Here is a 25,592-nt window from a genome sequence, read left to right on the forward strand (position 1 = left end):
CATGATATATATATATATATATATATATATATATATATATATATATATATATATATATAATCACATGAATATAGAAGTCAGTTGGAACCTTTATGAGAATTTCAGCAATCAGGATGAGAAATAGAATATTCTAAATGACAAAGATGAGAAAAGATGGTCGCAATATTTATGTGTCTGTGTTACAATGAAAGCTTTTTGAAAACCGGAAGCAGAGGACTGGAGAGATGGCTCAGTGGTTAAGGGTGTCGCTGCTCTTGGAGAAGACCAGGGTTCGATTTCCATCACCCATAACTCCAGTTTCAAGGTATCCTCTTCTGGCCTTCTCATGTACTAGGGGCACATGCAGTGCATATCCATACATTCATGTACATAAAATAAAAATAAATCTTAAAAAGTCCCAGAGATCTTTTCAGTTGAATTTAGCATGTGCGTTATAGTTTGTTTATCTCTGCTTAAGGGATACGTGGGAAGCATGTTTTCATCAAAATCTTTTTCTTGGTAGATTAAAATAAAAAAAAGTGGCTGAGAATTCTTACATTGTTGCTTGAGGAGGAAAAAAAATGGGAGTTCTTAGATAATTTCTGCCATGAAATATAAAAAAGGAAAGTTAGCTGTATTTAAACAGTTATCTCCAGGAATTATGCTTACTGTTTTATATTATGTTTATAGCTTGTCATCATGTATGTGCACGAGTGTAGGGTGTAGTGCACATGTGTGCATGTGCATATGGGGGGGCCAGAGACTGAAATCAAGTGTCTCTTCTATTGACTGAAGTCAAGTGTCTCTTCTATTGCTCCCATTTTTAAAAAAATTATTAAAGGCAAATGCTCTCACAGAACCTGAAGCTTAGCAGTTATGTTAGACTGGCCCGCAAGCCCCAGGGGTCTTCCTGTCTTTGCCTCCTAGCACTGGGATACAGGCATGTATGACTGCGCCAGGTTTCACATGTGGACGGGGTGGGGGTCGAACTCAGGTCTTCATGCTTGTGTGGAAAGCACTTTACCCATCAAGTCTCTCTCTAGCATCTCTCGACAGCCATTTCCTTGTTGATTATTTGAGAGTGGAAATTGCTTTTTTCCAAAAGAGGCTGTAGTTACTCTGCTTGTATGGAATTCGGGAAATTTAGTATGAAATGGTAGAAGAAACAACCCTTATCTTTGAATTTGTACATCCTTTATTAATAGTGTCAGTCATGGGCGTATGAGATGGCTCCCGTGGTGAAGGTACTTGCTGTCTGGAGAGCAATAGGGGAAGTTCATCAAACTGTCAGAGATCAAGCTAAGTTCTAATCCAGCTTCTTGGTGAAACATACCTTGTCATCATTATTTCAGAATGTGTCCAGTTGGCTCCATGGTGCACATTACTGTTTCAAGTGACATCCTTTTCTTCTACTCAAGTCAGCAATGGGGCAGAGGTGAGAGGCAGGGGAAAGGGTGGCGAGATGCCATTTCCTAAGTATGGCATGGCCATACGATTGTAAAGCCCCATCAGTTACGCCTACTGGCCTTGGTCACATATACCTAACAGATTCTAGGATAGGAAGTGTTATTTCAGATTGTGTGCCCACCAGCTCTAGTGGGTAGTTCTAAACCATAAATCTGGAAAGAGATGTGGGGAATAAGAGGGGCGGGCGAGGGTGGGAAGGAAATAAGAGAGAGTGGGGGTGGGTAGTAACCAGAACACATTATATACATGTATAAAAGAATCAGAATTTCTATTAATAGAGGAAAGATAAATAGCTGCTTTCCAAGATCAAGATAAGCACCTCTAGGAACTTAGCAGAGGTGCATGCATTAATATCACCGAGAAGGTGGTTCTGATAGAAAAGAGGGAGTTGTCCCAAAGGAAGCAACCCTGACAACACTTCACATTAAGGACCTGTCAGAGATGTTTCATTGGAGTAAGGGATGCAGGGTGGAGAGTTGCCGCCCATCGGGTAGCTGTCTTCATCTGGTTTGGCACTAGGTGTTTGTGCTGAGTGCAGATGCTAACTTGGGGAGAACTGGTGTGGTCGTTATGGGATCTTGCTTTGTCGATCGGTGCTCATGAGAGATGCCAACAACAGCTTTGCCACCTCACTTTCAAACACTTTTGTAACTGGCAAACACGACAAACCCTGTCTCTCTACTCCATGGAAAGGGAATCCCCTTCATTATTGCTGAAGAGAGGAGACTCTAGCAGCCAAACAAAATGGTCTCTAAGTAACGTGGGAGAGAGGATTCTACTCTTTACATTAAGTCTCTATAGCATATGCTTTCGAGTGTTTGTATGGCATTCAAGAGAAAGAGCTGATTCAAATACAGAAGGGAGTAGGAGAGTTTATCAAGGTCAGACAGGAGAAGACCGAGACAAAGTAAGGAAATTTAATTCTCAGTGTTTCCAATATTTTAAGTTACAATATTCTATACTAAGCGATTTTGCTTTTCATTTTTCTATAATTAGCTAATTAGAGAATTTTTAATAGTTTGACAAAACAAAAATTTATAAAGATCACAGAAAAATGTAATCTTTTTTTTACTAAGATGATTTCTGCTTTTTCTTAGCTAGGGTTATGAGAAAATAGCATGACCAAAGCAACTCGGGGAATAAAAAGGGTTTATTTCAGCTGACAGCTTCACATCACGGTTCACCATTGAAGACAGCACAGGAACTCAAACAGGGCAGGAAACTAGAGACAGCAACTGATACAGAGGCCATGGAGGGGAGCTGCTCACTGGCTTGCTCCTTATGGCTTATTCAGCCTGCTTTCTTATAGAACCCAGGATCAGCAGCCCAGGGATGGCTGGACCAGCAGTGGACTGGGCCCTCACCTCAGTCACTAATTAAGAAACTGCTTCACAGGCTTGCCTATAGGCCAGTGTGCTAGGAGCATTTTCTTAGCTGAGGCGCCTTCTTCCCAAATGACTCTAGCGTGTGTCAAGTTGACATAAAACTTGCCCATACATGCTCACACTCATTTTTGCAGCTTTCTATCACTATGCTAAGAACAAGTTTTGTTTAAAAAAATTGCTGTTTAATTTTTTGAGAGTATCATATAATTACTTAATTTTCCCATTTCCTCTCTCCAACACGCCCCCATATACCATTCCTTGATCTTTTTCAAATTCATGAAAATGTTGTCAATTAAAAATTCATCTGTATTAGTTACTTTTCTATTGTTATGTTGAAACACCATGACTGAGGTAACTTATGAAGAAAGAATGTATTTGGGCTTATGGTTCCAGAGTGGAGGTATAGCAGCAGAGCCGGAAGCTAAGGAGTTTCAAGATGCAGGGAACCCAGGGAGCTTACTTGAAATGGTGTGGATTTTTAAATTCTCAAGGGCCACCTCCAGTAGCATGTTTCCTCCAACAAGACCACACTTCCTAAGCCTTTTCAAACAGCTCCACCAACTGGAGATCACATGCCGGAGACTCCGGGTTTTCTCAAACTACTATGTATCCCTAGACAATAAAATACTACAGCCTGCCTGCTTTTCCAAACTGCTCAGAATATTTCTGTTCATGGCAGTTAGGCAAAATCATCTAACACTGGTTTTCTAAGGAATAGTCTTACTTAGGGTCGTGAAGCAGCTTAGTGGACATAGGCCCTGGCTGCTGGCTGTGATGACCTGAGTTCAGTTCACAAGACCCACATGATCGAACAATCAAGCTGACTCGTCAAGCTGTCCTCTGAGCTCCACATGCATGTCCTCTGACCTCCACATGCATGTTGTCCTCTGACCTCCACATGCATGTTGTCCTGTGACCTCCACATGCATGTCCTCTGACCTCCACATGCATGTTGTCCTCTGACCTCCACATGCATGTTGTCCTCTGACCTCCACATGCATGTCCTCTGACCTCCACATGCATGTCCTCTGACCTCCACATGCATGTTGTCCTGTGACCTCCACATGCATGTTGTCCTGTGACCTCCACATGCATGTTGTCCTCTGACCTCCACATGCATGTTGTCCTCTGAGCTCCACATGTGTGTTGTCCTCTGACCTCCACATGCATGTTGTCCTCTGACCTCCACATGCATGTTGTCCTCTGACCTCCACATGCATGTTGTCCTGTGACCTCCACATGCATGTTGTCCTCTGACCTCCACATGTGTGTTGTCCTCTGACCTCCACATGCGTGTTGTCCTCTGACCTCCACATGTGTGTTGTCCTCTGACCTCCACATGTGTGTTGTCCTGTGACCTCCACATGCATGTCCTCTGAGCTCCACATGCATGTCCTCTGACCTCCACATGTGTGTTGTCCTGTGACCTCCACATGCATGTTGTCCTCTGACCTCCACATGCATGTTGTCCTGTGACCTCCACATGTGTGTTGTCCTGTGACCTCCACATGCGTGTTGTCCTCTGACCTCGACATGCATGTTGTCCTCTGACCTCCACATGCATGTTGTCCTCTGACCTCCACATGCGTGTTGTCCTCTGACCTCCACATGCATGTTGTCCTCTGACCTCCACATGCGTGTTGTCCTATGACCTCCACATGCATGTTGTCCTCTGACCTCCACATGTGTGTTGTCCTGTGACCTCCACATGTGTGTTGTCCTCTGACCTCCACATGTGTGTCCTGTGACCTCCACATGCGTGTTGTCCTGTGACCTCCACATGCGTGTTGTCCTCTGACCTCCACATGCGTGTCCTGTGACCTCCACATGCATGTTGTCCTCTGACCTCCACATGCATGTTGTCCTCTGACCTCCACATGCGTGTCCTGTGACCTCCACATGCATGTTGTCCTCTGACCTCCACATGCATGTTGTCCTGTGACCTCCACGTGCATGTTGTCCTCTGACCTCCACATGCATGTTGTCCTCTGACCTCCACATGCATGTTGTCCTCTGACCTCCACGTGCATGTTGTCCTCTGACCTCCACATGCATGTTGTCCTCTGACCTCCACATGCGTGTTGTCCTCTGACCTCCACGTGCATGTTGTCCTCTGACCTCCACATGCATGTTGTCCTGTGACCTCCACATGCATGTTGTCCTGTGACCTCCACATGCGTGTTGTCCTCTGACCTCCACATGCATGTTGTCCTGTGACCTCCACATGCATGTTGTCCTCTGACCTCCACATGCATGTTGTCCTCTGACCTCCACATGCATGTTGTCCTGTGACCTCCACATGCATGTTGTCCTCTGACCTCCACATGCATGTTGTCCTCTGAGCTCCACATGTGTGTTGTCCTCTGACCTCCACATGCATGTTGTCCTCTGACCTCCACATGCATGTTGTCCTCTGACCTCCACATGCATGTTGTCCTGTGACCTCCACATGCGTGTTGTCCTCTGACCTCCACATGCATGTTGTCCTGTGACCTCCACATGCATGTTGTCCTCTGACCTCCACATGCGTGTTGTCCTCTGACCTCCACATGTGTGTTGTCCTGTGACCTCCACATGCATGTCCTCTGAGCTCCACATGCATGTCCTCTGACCTCCACATGTGTGTTGTCCTGTGACCTCCACATGCATGTTGTCCTCTGACCTCCACATGCATGTTGTCCTGTGACCTCCACATGCGTGTTGTCCTGTGACCTCCACATGCGTGTTGTCCTCTGACCTCGACATGCATGTTGTCCTCTGACCTCCACATGCATGTTGTCCTCTGACCTCCACATGCGTGTTGTCCTCTGACCTCCACATGCATGTTGTCCTCTGACCTCCACATGCGTGTTGTCCTATGACCTCCACATGCATGTTGTCCTCTGACCTCCACATGTGTGTTGTCCTGTGACCTCCACATGTGTGTTGTCCTCTGACCTCCACATGTGTGTCCTGTGACCTCCACATGCGTGTTGTCCTCTGACCTCCACATGCGTGTTGTCCTCTGACCTCCACATGCGTGTCCTGTGACCTCCACATGCATGTTGTCCTCTGACCTCCACATGCGTGTTGTCCTCTGACCTCCACATGCGTGTCCTGTGACCTCCACATGCATGTTGTCCTCTGACCTCCACATGCATGTTGTCCTGTGACCTCCACGTGCATGTTGTCCTCTGACCTCCACATGCATGTTGTCCTCTGACCTCCACATGCATGTTGTCCTCTGACCTCCACGTGCATGTTGTCCTCTGACCTCCACATGCATGTTGTCCTCTGACCTCCACATGCGTGTTGTCCTCTGACCTCCACGTGCATGTTGTCCTCTGACCTCCACGTGCATGTTGTCCTCTGACCTCCACATGCATGTTGTCCTGTGACCTCCACATGCGTGTTGTCCTCTGACCTCCATGTGCATGTTGTCCTGTGACCTCCACATGTGTGTTGTCCTCTGACCTCCACATGCATGTCCTCTGACCTCCACATGCATGTTGTCCTGTGACCTCCACATGCATGTTGTCCTCTGACCTCCACATGCATTTTGTCCTCTGACCTCCACATGCATGTTGTCCTCTGACCTCCACATGCATGTTGTCCTGTGACCTCCACATGCATGTCCTCTGACCTCCACATGCATGTCCTCTGACCTCCACATGCGTGTCCTCTGACCTCCACATGCATGTTGTCCTCTGACCTCCACATGCATGTTGTCCCGTGACCTCCACATGCATGTCCTCTGACCTCCACATGCGTGTTGTCCTCTGACCTCCACATGCATGTTGTCCTCTGACCTCCACATGCATGTTGTCCTCTGACCTCCACATGCATGTTGTCCTCTGACCTCCACATGCATGTTGTCCTCTGACCTCCACATGCATGTTGTCCTCTGACCTCCACATGCATGTTGCGTGAACTGCGTGACCATTTGTACACACAGACACACAAACAGAAGTAAATAAGTAAATAAATGATTATAATAAAAAAATTATTATTTTTGTTTTGGTTTTTTGAGACAGAGTTTCTCTGTGTAGCCTGGAACTAGCACAGTAGCTGGCCTCGAACTCACAGAGCTCTGCCTGCCCCTGTCTCCCGAGTGCTGGGATTAAAGGTGTGCATCACCACCACCCAGCCAAGAAAAATTATTTAATGCAATTTATTGAATAATATACTGAGAATAAAAACAGAATAATTATACAGCTACACTTTAGCATTGTCATAAAGTAAAAAAAAAATTGTCAGATTTTTGGTTTTGTTTTTATTTTTCTCTATGTAACAGCCCTGGCTGTCCTAGAACTCACTCTGTAGACCAGGCTGGCCTTGAACTCAACAGAGATCCACCTGCCTCTGCCTCCCAAACGTTGGGATTAAAGGCATATGGTACCACCTCCCGACTCAGATATTTTTATAGTAGTAAGAAAGACTAAATTATAATTCTGTCATACTTTAGTTCTGGTTTCAATAGCTGTATTGTACAGACAGAAAATTATCCCAAATTCTTACTTTAAGCGAAAGGTTGTGTCTTAGTCCTTTCAGCGTGCTCTGACAAGCTGCCCTCAGACTGAGTAATCTTTGGAAAACAAAGGTATTGTTTCCAGCTTTGAAGACACCACCGTCAGGGGGCCAAGTACTACAGATACACCAAGGGCCCCTTCTGTTGGCCTATGTCATTTCACAGCAGAGGAGGCTGCCAAGCTCCCCTGAACCTCTTCTACAAAGATGCTAATAGGAGAGCCCTTCCTTCTTGAAGACCTAGCTGTTGATGTGCTTCTGCCCTGGAGAACTCCAGCAGTAACTGCCATATGGAAGCCTGTCTTCTGTAAAACTTTCGAGTTATAGGACACATTGGATAAACACAATTTTCAGGATTCTTTTCCAAACACCTTCTAACTCTTTTATACTTAAGCAAATGGATTTAGTCTCTCTAAAACTAATAATCATCTTTTTTTTTCATAGATTTTCTGTGAAGACTCTGATTGATCGGTCTTGCTTTGAAACAATTGATGATTCTTCTCCTGAATTTAATAATTTTGCAGCTGTTCTGGAACAAATTCTAAGTCACCGACTAAAAGGTAACAACGTTACTATCTTACTCATTCTACCTAACAAATTCCTTGCAGGGAAATAAACTTTCAGAAATCTTGCGGTCTGTTGTGGTTTAGGTAGCAATCATACTACACTTAAAAAAAAAGCAGCAGCATAAATCTGACTTCTTAACATCAGATCATTAGGTCAGTGTCATTTGAAAGGATCTGTTTTTAATATTTACACTCATTTCTAGAATCATTGCTAGTGTTGAGTATGGATATGGTGTTACATGCCTTCTTGTAATAGCACTTGCAGATGGATTTGTGTGGGTTCGAAGTTGGCCTCCTCTATAGAGGGAGTTCCAGGCCAAGCATGGCTGCCTTAGTGTGACCCTGTCTCAAAACAAAGCAAATTATGGTGATGGAGAGTTTGCTCTGCAGTTAGGAGCGTTTGTTGCTCTCACAGAGGACCTGGGTTTATCCCAGCCCTCTTATGGTAACGTTAAAATATCCATTACAGGCGTTCCAACAGGTATAAGCATGTTGCAGAGACATGCACAGAGGCTAAAGCATTCATATACGTAAGGTAAAACAATTAAGTCTAAAAAATTTTAAACGAGTATGTCCATTGCCTTACACAAGAACAAAGCCTCTTGTCAAAGTCTTCACACTCAAAGCTTGAGTGCTAACATATCCTAAGCTTACTTACTGGTTTTAAGCATTAAATTGATATGTTTATTATCTATTCCATAAATTAGATATAGTTGAAAACTTCAGCAATAAGTACCAAAAAGTATGATTTTGACTTTGTTTTTTAATCAGTAAGCATGTTTATATTCTAAATAGGACTCTTATAAAATCTGAAGTGCAGTTAGTAGTAACTGCCCTTGCTCAAGTAAATAACCTGTACCCGTGCGTATTCGAACAACCCTGGCCCTAGTTAAATGCAGTGGATCACATACAAAACAAAGCAAAGTAGGAAAGTGAAGAAGGGATTTGGTGGAAAAGGGATAAAAGACAGTAAAGGCGGGATATGATCCAAATATATATGTGTGGAATTGTGAAGAATAAGTCATTTTTTAATTTAAAGGGTTTATGGGAAGCATTGTCTCAGAAGTCACATATTTTAAATTGAAAACTAATATCTAAAGCCAGGTATGGTGATGCACGCCTTTAATCCCAGCGCTCAGAAGACAAAGGCAGGTGGATCTCTGAGTTCGAAGCCAGCCTGATCTACATAGTGAATTCCAGGCCACTTGGGCAACATAATGAGGCCCTGTTTCAAAAACAGATAGTATCTAAAGTATAATTAATGAAAACCAAGAATTATACAGTATGCCTTAATAACGAAAAATAACAACTTTATTACATCAATTCCGTTATTTAGTCTTCAAAAAACAACTTGGTTGCTAGATAGGTTTGCTTTAGTTTTCACTTTTTAAGAAGTCTTAATGATACAGTTTTATGTTTGTAACCACAAATTGCTCTGGTAGTTTACAGAAACTTCGAATTGAAGTCTGAGGGTTAATTCTGTTCTGTGCTTTTCAATGCTGATGAGAAGTTTATGCTTAGTTTTACATCATTTGAGGAAATGAATTAACATAGGAACAAAAATTCTAATTCATTTAGAATTGTGCAGTTATAATGGAGCCCATAAACTCATCATTGCCTTTTCTGTTAAACTTAATTGTTTCTTGGGTAAAAAGTATTACTACTTTTCATTTTTACATTTCTCTATTTCCTCAATTTTCTGCCATGAAAATATTTTAATACAAATTATGTTTTTATGAAAGTGAAAAATATGGATGTGTTTTGAAATATTGTTAGAATTTTTACTTGTGTGGTAATCATTTTTAATACTAAAATTTATGATGAAATAGCACATGAAATAAAATATATTATAATATTCACAAGTATTTTATCTTATGAAAGTCCCCCATTTGTAGTATGATTGTTTCACAAAATACATTTTAAAAAGGCTATCGGTAGAGCTGTGTAGTAGTAGCAAATGCTGTTAATCTTAGCCCTCAGGCAGAGACAGGCAAATCTTTGAGTTTGAGGCCAGCCTGGTCTACAGAGCGAGTTCCAGGACAGCTAGGACTACACAGAACACCCTGTTTTGAAAAACAACCGCCAAACAAACAAACAAAAACTATGAGTAGAAAAATATAAGGCATCTTGAGATTCCGTGTTGAGTAATTGGGCACGCTCACTAATGTAAGTGGACTCCTTTTATATATAACAAATAGATGTTTTCTGAGTTGTACTGCGGTAAAATATAGATGATGAATGTTCAGAACTGATACCATACAATCAAATCTGTTGCTGTTATTTCTGGAAAATGCTGTAGTAAGACTATAAAATCTAGTTAATTTACCAGTATAAATTTTAGTGGTATAAATAAGGAAGCTAATATAAAGTTGGGGAAATAGCTCAGTGGTAGGGTGCTGTATGAGCAGGTACAGGGCCCAACTTCAGTCTCCAGCTCCACAAAACTCAAAAACAAAACCCCATGGACATAATAAAGTATTGCAGGTTTAAGTTGAATGAGATCAGTAATTCACCGCATACCTTTAAAGTGTTAATATAAATCAACTATTGTGGTTGTTAATAGACATGGATCATGAGATGATTTTTGAGAAATATTTGAAAGCCTCAAGCACCTAGAAATTTTATGTTTTCCTATTTATAATAATGTAATATAATTTATATTTTGAGAGGTTTTGTATTTAATTGTACACTGTAAATATTTACTTAAATTTTAGTTTTATTTTAATTAAAACTCCTAATTTTTGTTTTGTTTTGGTTTTCAAGACAGGATGTCTCTGTGTAGGTTTGGAGCCTATCCTGGAAGTTGCTCTTTGCAGCAGGTTGGCCTTAAACTCACAGAGATCCGCCTGCCTCTGCCTCCCAAGTGCTGGGATTAAAGACGTGCGCCACCACCACTAGACATAAGTACAAATGAAAAGGATCTTATTGTATCAGATTATAAGATTTATTTTTTTATCAAGCTACTACTTGTCTTTGAAATGAAGAATATTTGGCTTATATATTAAATTTTCTCTAGAGAAAGATAAATATTTCCCTCAAACAAAGTGTAGGCTTGCTGCCACAGGTAAAATGAAGAGCTGACAGAATTATCTACTTTTAATTCATTTAAAAAGTCTCTTAATTGGAAAAAAGGAGGCTTTTAAAAATCTGTCTTGAGTATTGTTTGCACTAATCCCTTGATCAAATGATGGTTCTGTTTTCTCTAGAATATAGTTGAGAAGGGAGAATTCACCACGGGATATAAAATAGTAGGAGACCTTAGTTCTGTCTCTTCCTCTCCATAGTATTTAAACTGTAGTCGCTTTAAAGAAGAAGTCGAGCAGAGCAGCCCCTCTCTGTTATCCCAGCACTTTAGAAACCGAGACTGTGAGATTGAGGCCAGCCTGAGCTCTGTAGTAAGACACTTCCCCATCTGGTTTGTGTCTTTGACTAAAAACTACTGCAGAAGAGCTGCTCGCATGAGTGTTCTGCTGAAGTCCAGCTTTTCAGCCTTCTCAGCGCTGAGGGCATCCTCACCGTGGGTTTCCATAGCACTGCCTCAGTCAGGACGGGGCACCATAGGCTGAGAAGTACCAGTCCGTTGTAGTCTAATGAAGACGTGCGCTTAGTAGTCCTTCCGTCCATCCGTCCGTCTTCCTTCCTTCCTTCCTTCCTTCCTTCCTTCCTTCCTTCCTTCCTTCCTTCCTTCCTTCCTTCCGTCCATCCGTCTTCCTTCCTTCCTTCCTTCCTTCCTTCCTTCCTTCCTTCCTTCCTTCCTTCCTTCCTTCCTTTCTTCTTTCCTTCCTTCTCTCTTTCTCTCTTTCTTTCAACAGGAACTTTCTATGTAGCCCTGCTGTTCTGGCACTCACTTTATTGACCAAGGTGGACTCTGAGCTTACAAAACTCAGTCGCCCTCTGCCTCCCAAGTGCTGGATTAAAGGTGTGCACCACCACCGCCAGCCCACTCAGTAGTATTTCTAAGTGGTAGATTTATAGACTTTTGTTTGAACACATCTGGTCTCCGGGAACTAGTGAGGCAGGGCATCCAAGTTTGGGATAGTTTAGGTAGTTAGAAAATTCTTTTGTTTATGAGTCAGCAAGATGGTTCAGGAGGCAAAAGTGTTTGCAACCAAGCATGTCTTCTACACATCCCCCCATACACACACACACAAATAAATACAATTTTAAAAATTTAAAAAGAAAATTCTTATGTATGCCAGGTCAATAAATTTGTGTACTTTGACTCTTTCTGCTAATTTTTCAAATGTGATCTTAATAACTCTTACAAGATTAGTATTATAAAACACTTCTCTCGGGCTCTCTTCTTGTCACCCCCGGTAGACAGCTGTCTGTAGTCCCTTGAGTCTTTGGAGCTACAGCAGGATTGTTTTTCTTCCTGTACATCGCTGGTTTCTTACTGTTCTCTTAGAGTCTAGCCCTTGAGACTGTGTAAAGTGACTCCAATACTCTAAAGCCTCTTAACTTACGATTCTACTAACGTTTAAAATTTCCCACACCACATATGTGGTTCATATTCAAATTAAAACCAAAGTACAATCCCAAGGCTTTTTAAAATACTACTTTATGTTTTATGTCACTGAATTAATCTGAATGAGATGAAGTTTCTTAGTGGTAAATGCAGTATCTTTGTTATTTTTTATTGATTATATTTCTCTTCTATAAAACACCATATACTGGAAACAATTTAGAAAATGAAGGATTTGTTTGGGCTTGTGACTCCAGAGGGATAAGAGTCCATCTCAGCTGAAGGCTCACATCTGGAACCACAAGCAGAAAGCAGAGAGAAAAAACAGGAAGAGTGTGAGACCTTAAGTTCTCAAAGCCTGTCCTAGTGGTGAACGTCTTCCAGCAAGGTCACACCTTCCAAACAAGGCCAGGACTGGGTACCAAGTATTCAAATACCTAAGATGATGGAGCACATTTACAGTTCAAGGTACCACATACAGTTTTATTTACCTTCTCACCTACTTCAGAAATAGACAGGATGGCTATAAAATTGCAGATATTGTCATACATTACTATATAATGGAATTGTGTTCTAAGAAATGCATTGTTAGTCAGCCTTGCCACCGTATAAATCATAAAGCATACTTCCACAAATTGAGGGGACTACATCACTAGCCAGTATAACCTATGGGACTTGCCTGTGATGTGAGGTCCATGGTTGACTGAAACCTTGTACATGGCACCTTATTGTAAATGGAAGCTATATCCCATGTTTATGGATTAGAGTATTAAAGATTATTAACCTATACATACCACCCCAAACTACAGATTCTGTCAAGTTTAAATACCAGTGGTTCTCAGCCTGTGGGTTGCAACCCCATTTGGGTTGAATGGCCATTACATAGGGGTCTCATATAGATAGCCTGTATATTCGATATTTACATTATGATTCATAACTGTAGCAATGAAGTAGCAGCAAGAATAATTTTATGATTGGGATCCCCACAACATGAGAAACTTTATTGAAGTGTTAACAGTGTTAGAAAGGTTAAGAACCTTTCCAAGGTATACAATCAACTTAAGTATCTTTCTACTGATAAATGGATAAAGAAATTGTATTCTTTGTATTTAATGGAATACCATTCAACTTTAAAGAAGTAGGAAATCCTGTCATTAGCAACGATATTGGTAAACCTAGAGAACATGTAACTACTAAGTAAAGTAATGTAGTTACATAAAGACAAATACTGCAAAGTGTCCAACACCCTCTTCTGGGCTTTGTGAACAGCAGTACTCACACACATAAATACATGCACATAATTAAGAATAGTAAAATTCTTTAATATATATGGATCCTTCATGATCATAGACACTAGAATCCTTAATAAAATATGAACAGATGATACTGTAGAAGAATGTTTCATTGTAGTGATAATTTATTTGTATCTTAACAAATAAAGCTTACCTGAAGATCAGAGTGAAGAGCTAAGCCACTAGTTAGCCACAGAAGCCAGAGAGTGGAGGCACATACCTTTAATCCCAGCACTTAAGAGACAGAGGTAGAGGGATCTCCATTAGTTCAAGGCCACCCTGGGCTACATAAAAGGTAATCTGTCTAAAAGAGAAACAGAGCTCACATAAAGGTCATTCCAGCACTTGGGATCCCACACCTTTAATCCCAGCACTAGGGAGGTGGAGACAGGAGAGATAAGGCTGGGCAGAGAGGAATCTAAGGCAGGAGGAGACAGAATCAGTGCAGTCTGAGGTTTGGTGGAGATAGATGGAGTCTGGAGATGCAGTCTGAGGACAGGATCGCCCCTTCAATCTGAGCATTGGTAGAGGTAAAAGATCTCTACTGGCTGGTGCTTTGTTTCTCTGATCTTTAGCATTAACCCCTATATCTGAATCTGGGTTTTTACTATTAATACCAATTTGAATTCAGGATACATTTCATGGTTGAAAGTGTCATTTTATTTTATATTTATTTAATACATATGTAAAATTTCAAGGAATGAAAACTCAGGATCATATGAAAAGACTCATTAAAAATATTTGATGAAATTCAATGTTCACTTGCATTTTTTAAAAAAGTTTCCACAGAATAGTTGTGTAAAATAAAAGACTTCTTTCAAGGCCAGCAGAAATTCACAAATGACTTAATCAGCCCTAACATACTAACTTTGTTGATAGACAATTCTTCATTATAGTTCAGAAAGCCATATAAGATAACAGTTCTTTTCCTTTTGATCTATAGATTCAATGTAATACCAGTTTGGGAAATGTGTTTGTTTTTTTGTTTTTATTTTGTAGACAAAGTGATTATAAGGTTTATTTGACCAGGCAAAGTAATTAGAATAGGTCAAGTGGTTTTACAAGGGAAAGTTAAAATCAGAGATTCAGTCTATCTGATTTCAAAATTTAGTATCATGATAAGAGCAATCAGTGTGCCAATAAAATCTTGCATACATGTCAAATTGATGGAATAGAAAATTCATAAATAAACCCAATAAAAAGCTTAACTTTTTTGTTTTGTTTTTGCCTGTGCAGACCATTCAATTGAGAAGTTAACAGATAATGCTAGAACAATGAATATCCATGAGAAACCTTTTAATCCCAGTATTTGGGAGACAGAGGCAGGCAGATCTCTGTGAGTTCAAGGCCAGTCTGGTCTACAGAGTAAATTCCAGACCAGCGAGGGCTATACAGAAGAACAAATGAGTTTAGATCCATAGCTAGCTGTCAATCTACTATCCATCTTCCATCTGTCCGTCCGTCCGTCCATCCATCCATCTATCACCTGTCTGTCTATCTATCTCAAATAGTATAAAGTGAAAAAGGTTTAAAACTCAAACAAAATTAATATACGTATAAAGTCAAGAACAAAATTACAAGCTGTGAACAAGAAGTGATAAAATATAGTGTATTTTAAAGCAATAACAACAGTCATCATAAAATCCCAAGAAAGCCCTTTTGTCTCACAAAGAAAAAGTTAGTTAAGACAGCAAGGCAAGCTGGGCAGTGGTGGCACACTTTTAATCCCAACACTTGGGAAGCAGAGGCAGATGGATCTCTGCGAGTTCAAGGCCAGCCTGGACTACACAGTGAGTTCTAGGACAGCCAGGGCTATGTAGAGAGAACATGTTTAGAAAACAAACAAGGAAACTTTTGTTCTGAGGGTGCCTCGGGATTCACAGGCTTTAAGCAGAAGTCTGTTTAGGAAAGCAAGCGCTACAGAGAAAGCAAATGCCTATGACACAGTGATTCACTAAGAATTGTAGATTCTAATAAAAATTTCATGAATGTTATTAGAGTGGATGGCGTATACATGGGGACATGGTAGGCTGTATCTCCCTTTAGGGGAATTATTCTCTTGATCCACTAGAAAAGTGTGCAGTGAGGGTGTTGAAACCACGATTTGACGCAGAGCATACTGAATCTGACTTCTTAGATGCAGACTTCTTAGAGCATGTGTGGGAAATGTCCTGGCACCTTAGATTTTGCTGTAGGGTGAACGCCTGTTTGCAGTCCCACACATGTCTAACCACACAGGAGCGCTCTGACTGTTAGAAGCACAGCTACCAAGATAGAGCTGTTGTTTTGTCGATACCCATGTCTCACTCCTTTCTGAGACTGTTCAAGGCCTCAGGGCTGAGTTACAGCTATCTCTTGCTCAACATATTTTGTGATGTGGAAAAGTGAAGTTTAACAGTGAAGACCGGGTCAGAGTACTGATAAACCCACAGGGCTCCACAAAAGGAACAGAACGGAAGCAGCTAGGATTCCCTCCCAGCTTTGGATTTTCTACCTTCCATTTGGCAAACCACAGCACGCCTCCTCTGTGCACTTTGCAAGCTGCTAGATGCATGGGGAGGAGCTGGAGCTGATATACATTGCTGACAGCAGAAAATGCCACACAGCTTCTTTATGGGCGCTTGTGAGTCTTTTATAAAGATAAATAGAATTTTATTTCCCAGAAATCCTGGGCCTTTACTCAAGAGACTTGAAAACCTATGTTCATGCAAAATCTATTTAGAGCAGCTTTATTTATACTTGTCAGAAACCAGAAGCAACTCAGATATCTTCAATGTGGTAAATGGCTAGCTATCATGTTCAATGAAAAAACTCAGTAATCGAAAACATATATCTACTTACAACATGTATGAATATCAAATGAATTATGGTAAATATGTGAAGCAAAGTTATTACAATTTGGATAGTGTATGATCCATTTATATGGCATTTTGGAAAAGGCTAGACTGTGCTGTCTAAAATGTGATTGATGGTTACAGGTTAGCACGTTGATGCTGAGGGGTTTTCGGGTGATGGAGTTGGTATGTGTCTTTTGTTTATAGTGTGTATCTCCTGTGTTTCCCAAATTTGATACAAATGTATAGGAATAATGAATTTATTCTAAAGAGCTATAAAATAGTGCTGGCATACCATATATTAAAGAAAAAATCAAGATGTCATGTCATTTCTTCTGAATTAATCTGCTCATTGTTCTTACTAACATTGGACCTAAGGACTCACATCCAGTCGAGAATTTTGCATTGATCCTGAATATTTTCTCAGTTTCTCTGTGTACAGTTAATCTTTTCTTCATCCGGAAGTTACCACACTGTCCTTAGCCTTTCTACCTTTCTGGCTGTACCAGGTACATTCCACCAGACAGTCATTGCCTGGCTTCCTAGGGGCCCTCTTCTTCTATGTGAATGCTCTACTCCACAATTAAAAACTCCCCAGTGAAGTCTACTCCATTCACAATGCTTAAAAGTATGAATCATCTTTCCATCTCTTACCATCAACCCACACTCCTGACATATTTTTTCTCTGCATTATTTTCAAGTCTATTAACATATTGCACAATTTACTCATTCTTATTTGTTCTCCTCTTCCAGGTCTAAAACTTTGTCTCACTGTTAATATATTACAAACATCTGTTACATTGATGGGTATTCAGTGAAAATTTGTAAACTGAACAGTTAATGCAGATATAATAATCCCACCCCCTCCCACAAGTACCATTTGAATTCAGATATTTAGAAAGAGCTAAAACGCCTGTGATTTCTGTAATCCAACTAACTGAACTGTTCTGATACCTAAGCTTTGGCTTCAACCTCAAAGCGCTTCCTGTCTTAGCTGGTAAATAGTCACCTCCCTATGAGGCCATCTTTTGAAGTGAGTATAAACACTCTTAGAAACAATAGGTAAAGATAAACCTGTCCATTTGGCTTTTGAGTTTTCTTTGTTCATTTCTGACAGCTTTCCAACTTTTGACTCCTGGTTTGCACACAAAATGAGACTTGAATTGTTTCTGTAGTAATATGAACACGTCATCCAGTAAGAGCCCTTAGACTCAGGCAAAAACAAGATACCAGAGATAAGAAACTGCCCTGATTGCCAGAATTTAGTGTTTAGACAATGGACAAGGTCACTCTGAGAAATGCCCTTTTAAGTTAAGTGCTTGGAAATTTAAGAAAGTCTCAGTAGGTGGGTGCACCCCTCGTGGTCCTGACTTGCTCATCTTCTCCCTCCTTCCGCTCCTCATTGGGACCTTGGGAGCTCAGTCCAGTGCTCCCACCCACGGAGACAGTGGGGCTGATCTATTGGGAGCTCACCAAGGCCAGCTGGACTATGGCTGAAAAAGCATGGGATAAAACCGGACTCTCTGAATATGGCGAACATTGAGAGCTGATGAGAAGCCAAGGACAATGGCACGGGGTTTTGATCCTACTTCATGTTCTGGCTTTGTGGGAGCCTAGGCAGTTTGGATGTTCACCTTCCTAGACATGGATGGAGGGGGGAGGACCTTGGGCTTTCCACAGGGCAGGGAACCCTGACTGCTCTTTGGACTGGAGAGGGAGGGGGAGAGGAGTGGGGGAAGGGGGAAAAGGGTGGGAGGAGAGGGAGGGATGAGGGGGAAACTTTTTTTTCCTTTTCTCAATAAAAAAAAAGTCTCAGTAGATAAAAAATTATATTTAAATAATTTCTGAAGATAGGGTTCTATGTTCTGTGGAAAATTTGATTTACTGTCTTATATCTTAACAAAAATCTTACAAAAATAACTATTAATGTGTCTTAGTAAACGTAAGGTTTAGTTGTTTAACTGTAGATTCTGAAAGTAGAAACTTGTAGATTCTAAGCCAACTGTAGAGAAAAAGGTCAGTCACTGGAAAAGATGTCACTAAGTTTCTGTGCTTTTCACATACTATTTCGAGTACCCGTTATATTCCTGTGCTTCCTTTGTTCAGTGTGTAGCTGTCAGCACTCCTTGTTTTTCTGATGCCTGTTGGGCTGACTCTTGACAGTGAAATGTCACTCGGTTGCTATCATATGGATGCATGAATTTTTTAAAAAAAAAAATCTGTTAAAAGTAGAAGGAAAAATACGAGGGAAAAAGGACAAAAGATCATGAGTTTTTCTGTTTCCTTTGGTGGTGTCAGTTTCTCTTTTGCCTTTTCCCCCCCTACCATTCATAAACAAGGTGCATCATTCAAATATAAAGCTGTAATAATATGAACATGTGAAGACTTACCAAATATAAATTACAGTGTTGTGTATTTATCACCGTAATTCACGACATAAATACACTGTTTCAATGAAAGTATACTTGTCATTGGATTTTGACATCTTTGCAGTTACGGAGGTGTCACTGATGTCACTTCCAGAATACTTTTATCAGCCCTAGAAACGGCTCCTATCCACTAATTCCGTTGTTACCTTTCTTCTCCACCTTCATCCATTAAACTACCATCTATGCCAGTGTATTTATTAATTTATTTATTCTGGACGTTTCATGAAGTATGTGTTCTTTGTACTTGGTTTTGTGTGTGCTTTCTTTGACGGCAGTGTTTTCAAACCATGTTATTGTATATCAGGCTTACATTCTTTTTTGTGATTAGATGATGGTCTATTATATCGATATACTCCCTTTATATCCATATAATATATTATGTGGATTTTTATATATCCATTCATTAGTTAATGGACATCTGCATTCTTTATGTATTTTTGTTGTTGTAAATTATGCTGTTAGATGTATCTACGTACAAGTTCTTGGTTCTGCAGGTTTTCAATTCTTGTGAATATTATTGTCATTTTATTTTATTTTTGACAAGTACATAATATTTACTGTGTGAATTATCAGCAGTTGATTTCTTCTGAGAATTTCCTTTCCCGGCATACTATGTGTCAGTGAAATCTATTTTTGCACAGTACTTTAATTTCTTCAATGTTATTTCCTAATGACAGTCACTAATGAATTGTTGGAATTGTGGTATTTGAAAACAAAGTGTTTATAAAATTTTAAATTTATATCTTGTCAAATTACCTACCCAAAAGGCTTTTTACCAACAGTAACGTATGTGATTGCTATTTTCTGATATCTCATTTCATTGTTATTGTTAATGTTTAACTTTTTATTTCATGGAGAATAAATATTTATATAGCATTGACAGTCTAAAATTCTAAAACAGAACCCCTGTGTATAAGGGGCTTGCTTTTGTTTGGATCCCGTGACTGTTGTAGTACTAATAGCACTGTATTTGGGGCCTGGAAGAGGCGAAAAGCAAAATCTTTGTCTCAAATATTTGTGTTTGTTAAGAGATAGAGTTAAATTGCCTTCATATTTAACAACTAGGTCACTGAGTCATTTTAATCTGTGGATTTAAAATTTACTTATTTGAAGAGAAATTTTCAGGAATATTTATTTTTTATATTTATATTTTCCAGAATATTGTATAGTAATATCACTTTTAAAATCCCAAGAAATCATAGGATTCAAAGAAGAGATGTATTCTGCCACATATGGGGGTACTTATCATTTATTGATGGTCTCCAATAGTACTTTGTGTTTATTTTTATTTATTTGTGGCTTTTTGAGTTTTCACCAAAGGAATTGAACATTTGAAGTTACTTGCATAAAGTATTTTGCAGTTTTATAAATCATCAAAGAATTTACATTTTATTTCCTTGTAAATTTTATTATATATAAACTTAGTAACAGTTTTGGTTACTTTATTGCTCTGATAGTTCCTCTTATAATAAACATATCTTATTTTGTAAAACAGAGAGAAGGTTATAAAATGTAAGAGACTGTTCACAGGGTGTCCTAATCTGAATTCTATAGTTTTCTTGCTTTCTAATCTGAGTGAGGTATTTGTCTTAAATTATTGGTAAATTTGTGGTATTGTTACCTATTTCTCTTAAAAATAGAAGCCAACTACAAGTCCTCTACCAGAGGACTAGTGCTAAGTTCCCATTGTAATCTATAACCCAATTCTTTTGACACTGTGATGGGGTAGTTAGCGTTTGAAATGTCTGCTGTGCTTGCATTTATACTATACTTTAAATTGTTGAATTGCTTTTACAGCTTTCTTGATGCTTTACATAAAACTGAAATGACTGTGTGTTCAGTTATAATTTAGAATTGTTTTGATCATACTCTTATTCATAAGTTCAAATACTTTAGTTTTATGGGAATTATTTCTGTTAACAGTTGAGTCTTATATATTTATTTATCCAGTTGTGATTGTTTATGTAGCCTAATCTATATTGAAGTTATATAAAAAAAAGAAAATTTTTATTTAAAACTTTTAAGAACATTTGCATGATTTAGGTACTCACAATTTTTAAAATGTTGGGTCCACAAACACTTCTCTTCATAACAATATACCAATACATAGCATGTTATATTATATATATGTTATAATATATTATATATGTGTGTATATAATTCTATTTTGCTTTATCTTTTGAACACAGTGTCTAACTTTGTGTTCTAGCTAGCTTGACACTAAGTATGTAAGCCAGGCTGACCTCAGACTCACAGAGGCCTTGCCTCTGCCTAGAGAGGGTAGGATTAAAGACACGCTCCTCTGTGCCCAGCTTGCTTTTTTTATGACAGCCTCCTTCTCCACCATTCATGCTGGCCTTGAACTTGCTAAATAGCCTAGGCTTTCCTAAAACTCAGTCTCTCCGCTTCAGCCCCTTGTATACTAAATCTAGATATGAGCCATCACATTCAACCTATAAATAGCATTTAAAAGCAACCTTTTAACAGTTGAAGAAAAGTTGTGTATATACATTTTAAGATCACAACCTATGAAATATTGAAAATGGCAACACAGATAAGCATTGCTTTATTGTTGGCTAAATGGCAGTGTCAGCTCTCACCCTATCTCACCCCTGGGTACTCTGCCACTTTGTGGACCGCCAGGTTCTTCTGCCCTCTTCTGCAACCCCGCTCAGCGCTTCCTTCCTGCCCATTTCCATTCCTTTGGCACACTTGATGACCCTCAGAAATACTTTCTACCAAAGATACCCAGGAGCTGTACTAGGTTGGGACTGAGTTAGGTGATGTTCCGTATCTTTCTGTCCTTACTTTAGTCTCTCCTGTTTGTTGTCCTGCTGCAGCCTGCCAGGAAAAACCCGTCTTCACAGCCTATCTTCATCCCCTAAGAACTCAGCGTCTTTATATGGACCCAGGGAGCCCCTATTCTTTCCCGCCACTCTTTTCAACCTTTCTCTCTAGTACATCTCTATTCCTCTGTGACTGGCCAACCCTAGAAACACTCTTTACCGAGGACCCTATAGACAATGGCAAACAGCGAAACAGAACACCAATAAAGATGAGATCAGATATCTACCAAGAATACTAGGTCCTAGCACAAAAACACAGACATGAACACCCAAGATAATATGCCTTCTCTAGAAGCCAACCACCCTATTGCTGTAGACGCTTACAGAGCGATTTAGTTGAAGCACAAGACAAGAATCTCAAAACTGTAATTATGAATGTGATCAAGGACCTTAAAGAGGACATGAATCTGGGAGAACACAAACAGTTCCATGGAATAACGAAAACACTTCAAGACATTAAAGTAAAATTTAACAAAGAAACAAAAACACTCGCCAGGCAGTGGTGGCACATGCTTGTAATTCCAGCACACGGGAGTCAGAAACAGTGGATCTCAGTGAGTTTGGTCTACAAAGCAAGTCCCAGGACAGCTAGGAATGTTACACAGAAAAATCCTGTCTTGAAAAACCAAAAAACTGGGGATCCTGGGGATAGAGGGGACAGACCTCAACATAATTAAGGCAGTTTAGAGCAAACCTACAACCAGCATAAACTTGTGTAGAGAAAAACTCAAAAAATTTCCACTGAAATTAGGATGTGCACTCTATCCACACCTAATAATTATAGTCCTGGAATCCTAGCTACAGCAGTAAGGCAGCTGAAAGAAATCAAGGGAATGCAAATAGAAAATGAAGTCCAAGTATCTTTTTTGCAGTTGATAAGATTTCATACATGAAAGAACTTAAAAACATCAGGAAACTTCTAAAGGTTGATAAACACTTTTAACAAAGTAGCAAGATAGATAACATGCAAAAATAAGTAGCCTTCATATACACATACATGTATATGTATATGACAAGCATACTGAGAACGAAGTCAGAAATATTACCTTTCACCATTGCAACGACGACAACAAAATCTTGGAATAACTCTGAGTAAGTGAAAGACTTGCATGGTAGAAACTTTAAAACACTGAAGAAAGAAATTGAAGAAAACACTAGGAAATGGAACAATCTTCCTTATTTCAAGTGGAATATAGGGCTATGGTAATTTAAAAAAAATAAACAATCATAGTGCAGGAATACAGACAGACATGTTGACCAGTAGAATCGAATTGAAGATCCAGATGTAAGAGAACCTGGGGAATAAGCTTGAACTCGTTGAAAGTACTTTCTGAACAGGACACTGATAGCATAAGCTCTAAGACCAACATCAATAAATGGGACTTCATGATGCTGAGAAACTCTTATGTCAAAGGACACCATCCCAAGAGCAAAGTAACAGCCTACAGAGTATGAAAAGACCATTACCAATTATATATCTGGTGTGTAGTTAGTATCTAACATATATAAAGAACTCAAATCCCTGAACATCAAGAAAACAGACTAACCAATTTGAAAGTGGGTTACAGAATGAAACAGAGTTCCCAAAAGATGAAACACAAATAGTTGAGAAACTTTTAAATGGTCAGCATCCTTAGTCATCAGGCAAGTGTAAATTAAAACTACTTTGAGATTTCATCTTACATCACTCAGAATTTCCAAGACCAATAAAACAAATGACAACAAACGCTGGAGAAGACGTGGGTAATGGGAAACAATTAGTCATTCCTGGTGGGAGTGCAAACTTGTACAGCCACTGTGGAAATCAGTGTGGTGACACCTCAGGAAACTGGGGATCTTCCTCAAGATAGCTGATAGTGCTACTTCTTGGCGTATATCCAAAGGATTCGATCCCTTTTACAGAGATAATTTATTAATCCATGTTCATTTCTACACCATTTAAGTAGCCAAAAATTGAAAACAGCTTAAATGCCCATCAATTGATGACTAGGTAATGAAAATGGGGTTTGTTTATACAGTGGGGTATTATTGAACTGTTGAGAAAAATTAAATTATGATAATCTCATGTAAATTGATGGACCTAGAAAAAAATCATCCTGATTGAGCTAAGCCATACTTAAAGACAAATATTGTATGTTTCCTCTTGCATGTGGATGTTAGTTTTTAAGCTTTCCATATGTCTGCTAGAATCTGAATAACCACAAGGTGAGGTACCTCGTAAGGGACCTGGGGAATGAGAGAATCTCCAATGGAAGGGAGAATAGGTTATGGGGATTAGATAAAGGGAACTAGAATCCGAGAGTTAAGTAGTGAGGGACATGGGAGAACAGGATAAAGGAGGGAATACAGGGAGAGACAACTAACACTAAAGGTTATTTGAAAAATCTACTGTAGAAGCTTCTGAAATACATACACATATGAAGGACATCCGAATGAAGTCAACATATAATGGAAACAATGTCCCCAACTAGACATCTTAGGCCACCAAAGAAAATCTCTCAGTGTCAGGAATTGATTAAATTCTACCGAGTTTTTGGTTTACGGGGTCCTATGGAATCACCCAAACTTCATTCACAGGGTCTTACTAAGGCTACTGGTTGCCCTTCACAACCTGATGTTAAAACCCTACTGCTAAAGACAACACTTATTTATGTAGTCAAATACAGAAATCCCTGCTGGTGCCTAGCTAGATGCTTCTCCCCTGCTGACTAATGCTCATAGTCTGGAAGATACTCTGTATACTGTGAGAGGAGTAAAGGAATCATCAGTATCACCCAAATATAATCCATATCACCTTCAACAGCGAACTGCTCCCAAAATATACTGGTGCAATAGTGGCACAGATATTATGAAAGTAACCAACCTCTTTTTTGAATGGATTTAAGGCTTAGTCCAGGAGATGCACTCCATTCCTGACATTGCTAAAATGGTCAAGAACCTGAAACTAGATAGATTATGACCCTAGGAGAAGCCTACTACTGTTCGTCTGCCAAAGGGACATATTAATATGATGACTCCTAATGACATACTGCTATACCTATAGATCCTTCCTCAACCCTCATTGGAGAAGCTTCTTTTATTCAAGAGATGGTACCACAGAGACCCACAACTGGACAAAATGCAGAGGGTGAGAGACTGAGTGGAACTCTCAGTCCTAAATGAGATGTCTTCATTGAACCCTTCTCTCTAGTTCCAGGGATCTGTGCAGAAGAGCAGACAGAGTGATAGGAGGAGTCAAAGGTGATGGATGGATGGCTCAGTGGAACAGCTGTTTTCAGATACAATAGGACTGATCCACATATGAACTCACAGACATTGTGGCAACTTTTTTTTCATTATTTACAGGAGACCAGATATACTAAGTATTTAAATGTTATGTGAGAAATTCCCAGATACAGAGTATTTCCTTGTCCCCCCACCCCCTTCTTTCTTGGGGCTGTCAGTGAGAATTCAAAACCAACAGGAAAACCAATGAGCCAATTCTCCTCCGTCTGTCACACCTATGATGCCAGAAGAAAAATAAATACCTGGTTGTGTGTGAGCCTCTCTTTTTCTGTTCATCAAATGAAAACACTGGAGACTTGTCTACAGATAGCATGGGATCTAGTGGATTCTTGTTTGGCCTGTATGCTTCTGTTTGCTTTTGTTCTGTCTAGAATAAGATTGTTAATTATGATTAAGACATTTGGGGCTGGAGAGATGGCTCAGTGTTTAAGATCACTGGCTGCTCTTCCAGCGGACCTGTGTTCAATTCCCGGTACTCACATGGCAGTACACAACTGTTTGTAAAGTCAGGATCTAACACCTTCACATATAGGCAGAA

General features: G+C 39.8%; 2 protein-coding genes across 3 annotated transcripts in view; one reads left to right on the forward strand and one right to left on the reverse strand.

The window, feature by feature from the left end:
* Abcb1 (ATP binding cassette subfamily B member 1) overlaps positions 1-25,592 on the reverse strand; it is a 151,828-nt gene that overhangs the window by 107,055 nt on the left and 19,181 nt on the right. The window lies entirely within an intron of this gene.
* Rundc3b (RUN domain containing 3B) overlaps positions 1-25,592 on the forward strand; it is a 138,815-nt gene that overhangs the window by 13,234 nt on the left and 99,989 nt on the right. For both annotated transcript variants that reach the window (XM_075956432.1, XM_075956431.1), the window contains exon 2: positions 7,782-7,897. In XM_075956432.1, the coding sequence (XP_075812547.1) occupies positions 7,782-7,897 (116 nt within the window). The remainder of the gene's footprint in view (positions 1-7,781; positions 7,898-25,592) is intronic.

This window comes from Microtus pennsylvanicus, chromosome 22 (assembly GCF_037038515.1).
Source record: "Microtus pennsylvanicus isolate mMicPen1 chromosome 22, mMicPen1.hap1, whole genome shotgun sequence".
Lineage (NCBI taxonomy): Eukaryota > Metazoa > Chordata > Mammalia > Rodentia > Cricetidae > Microtus > Microtus pennsylvanicus.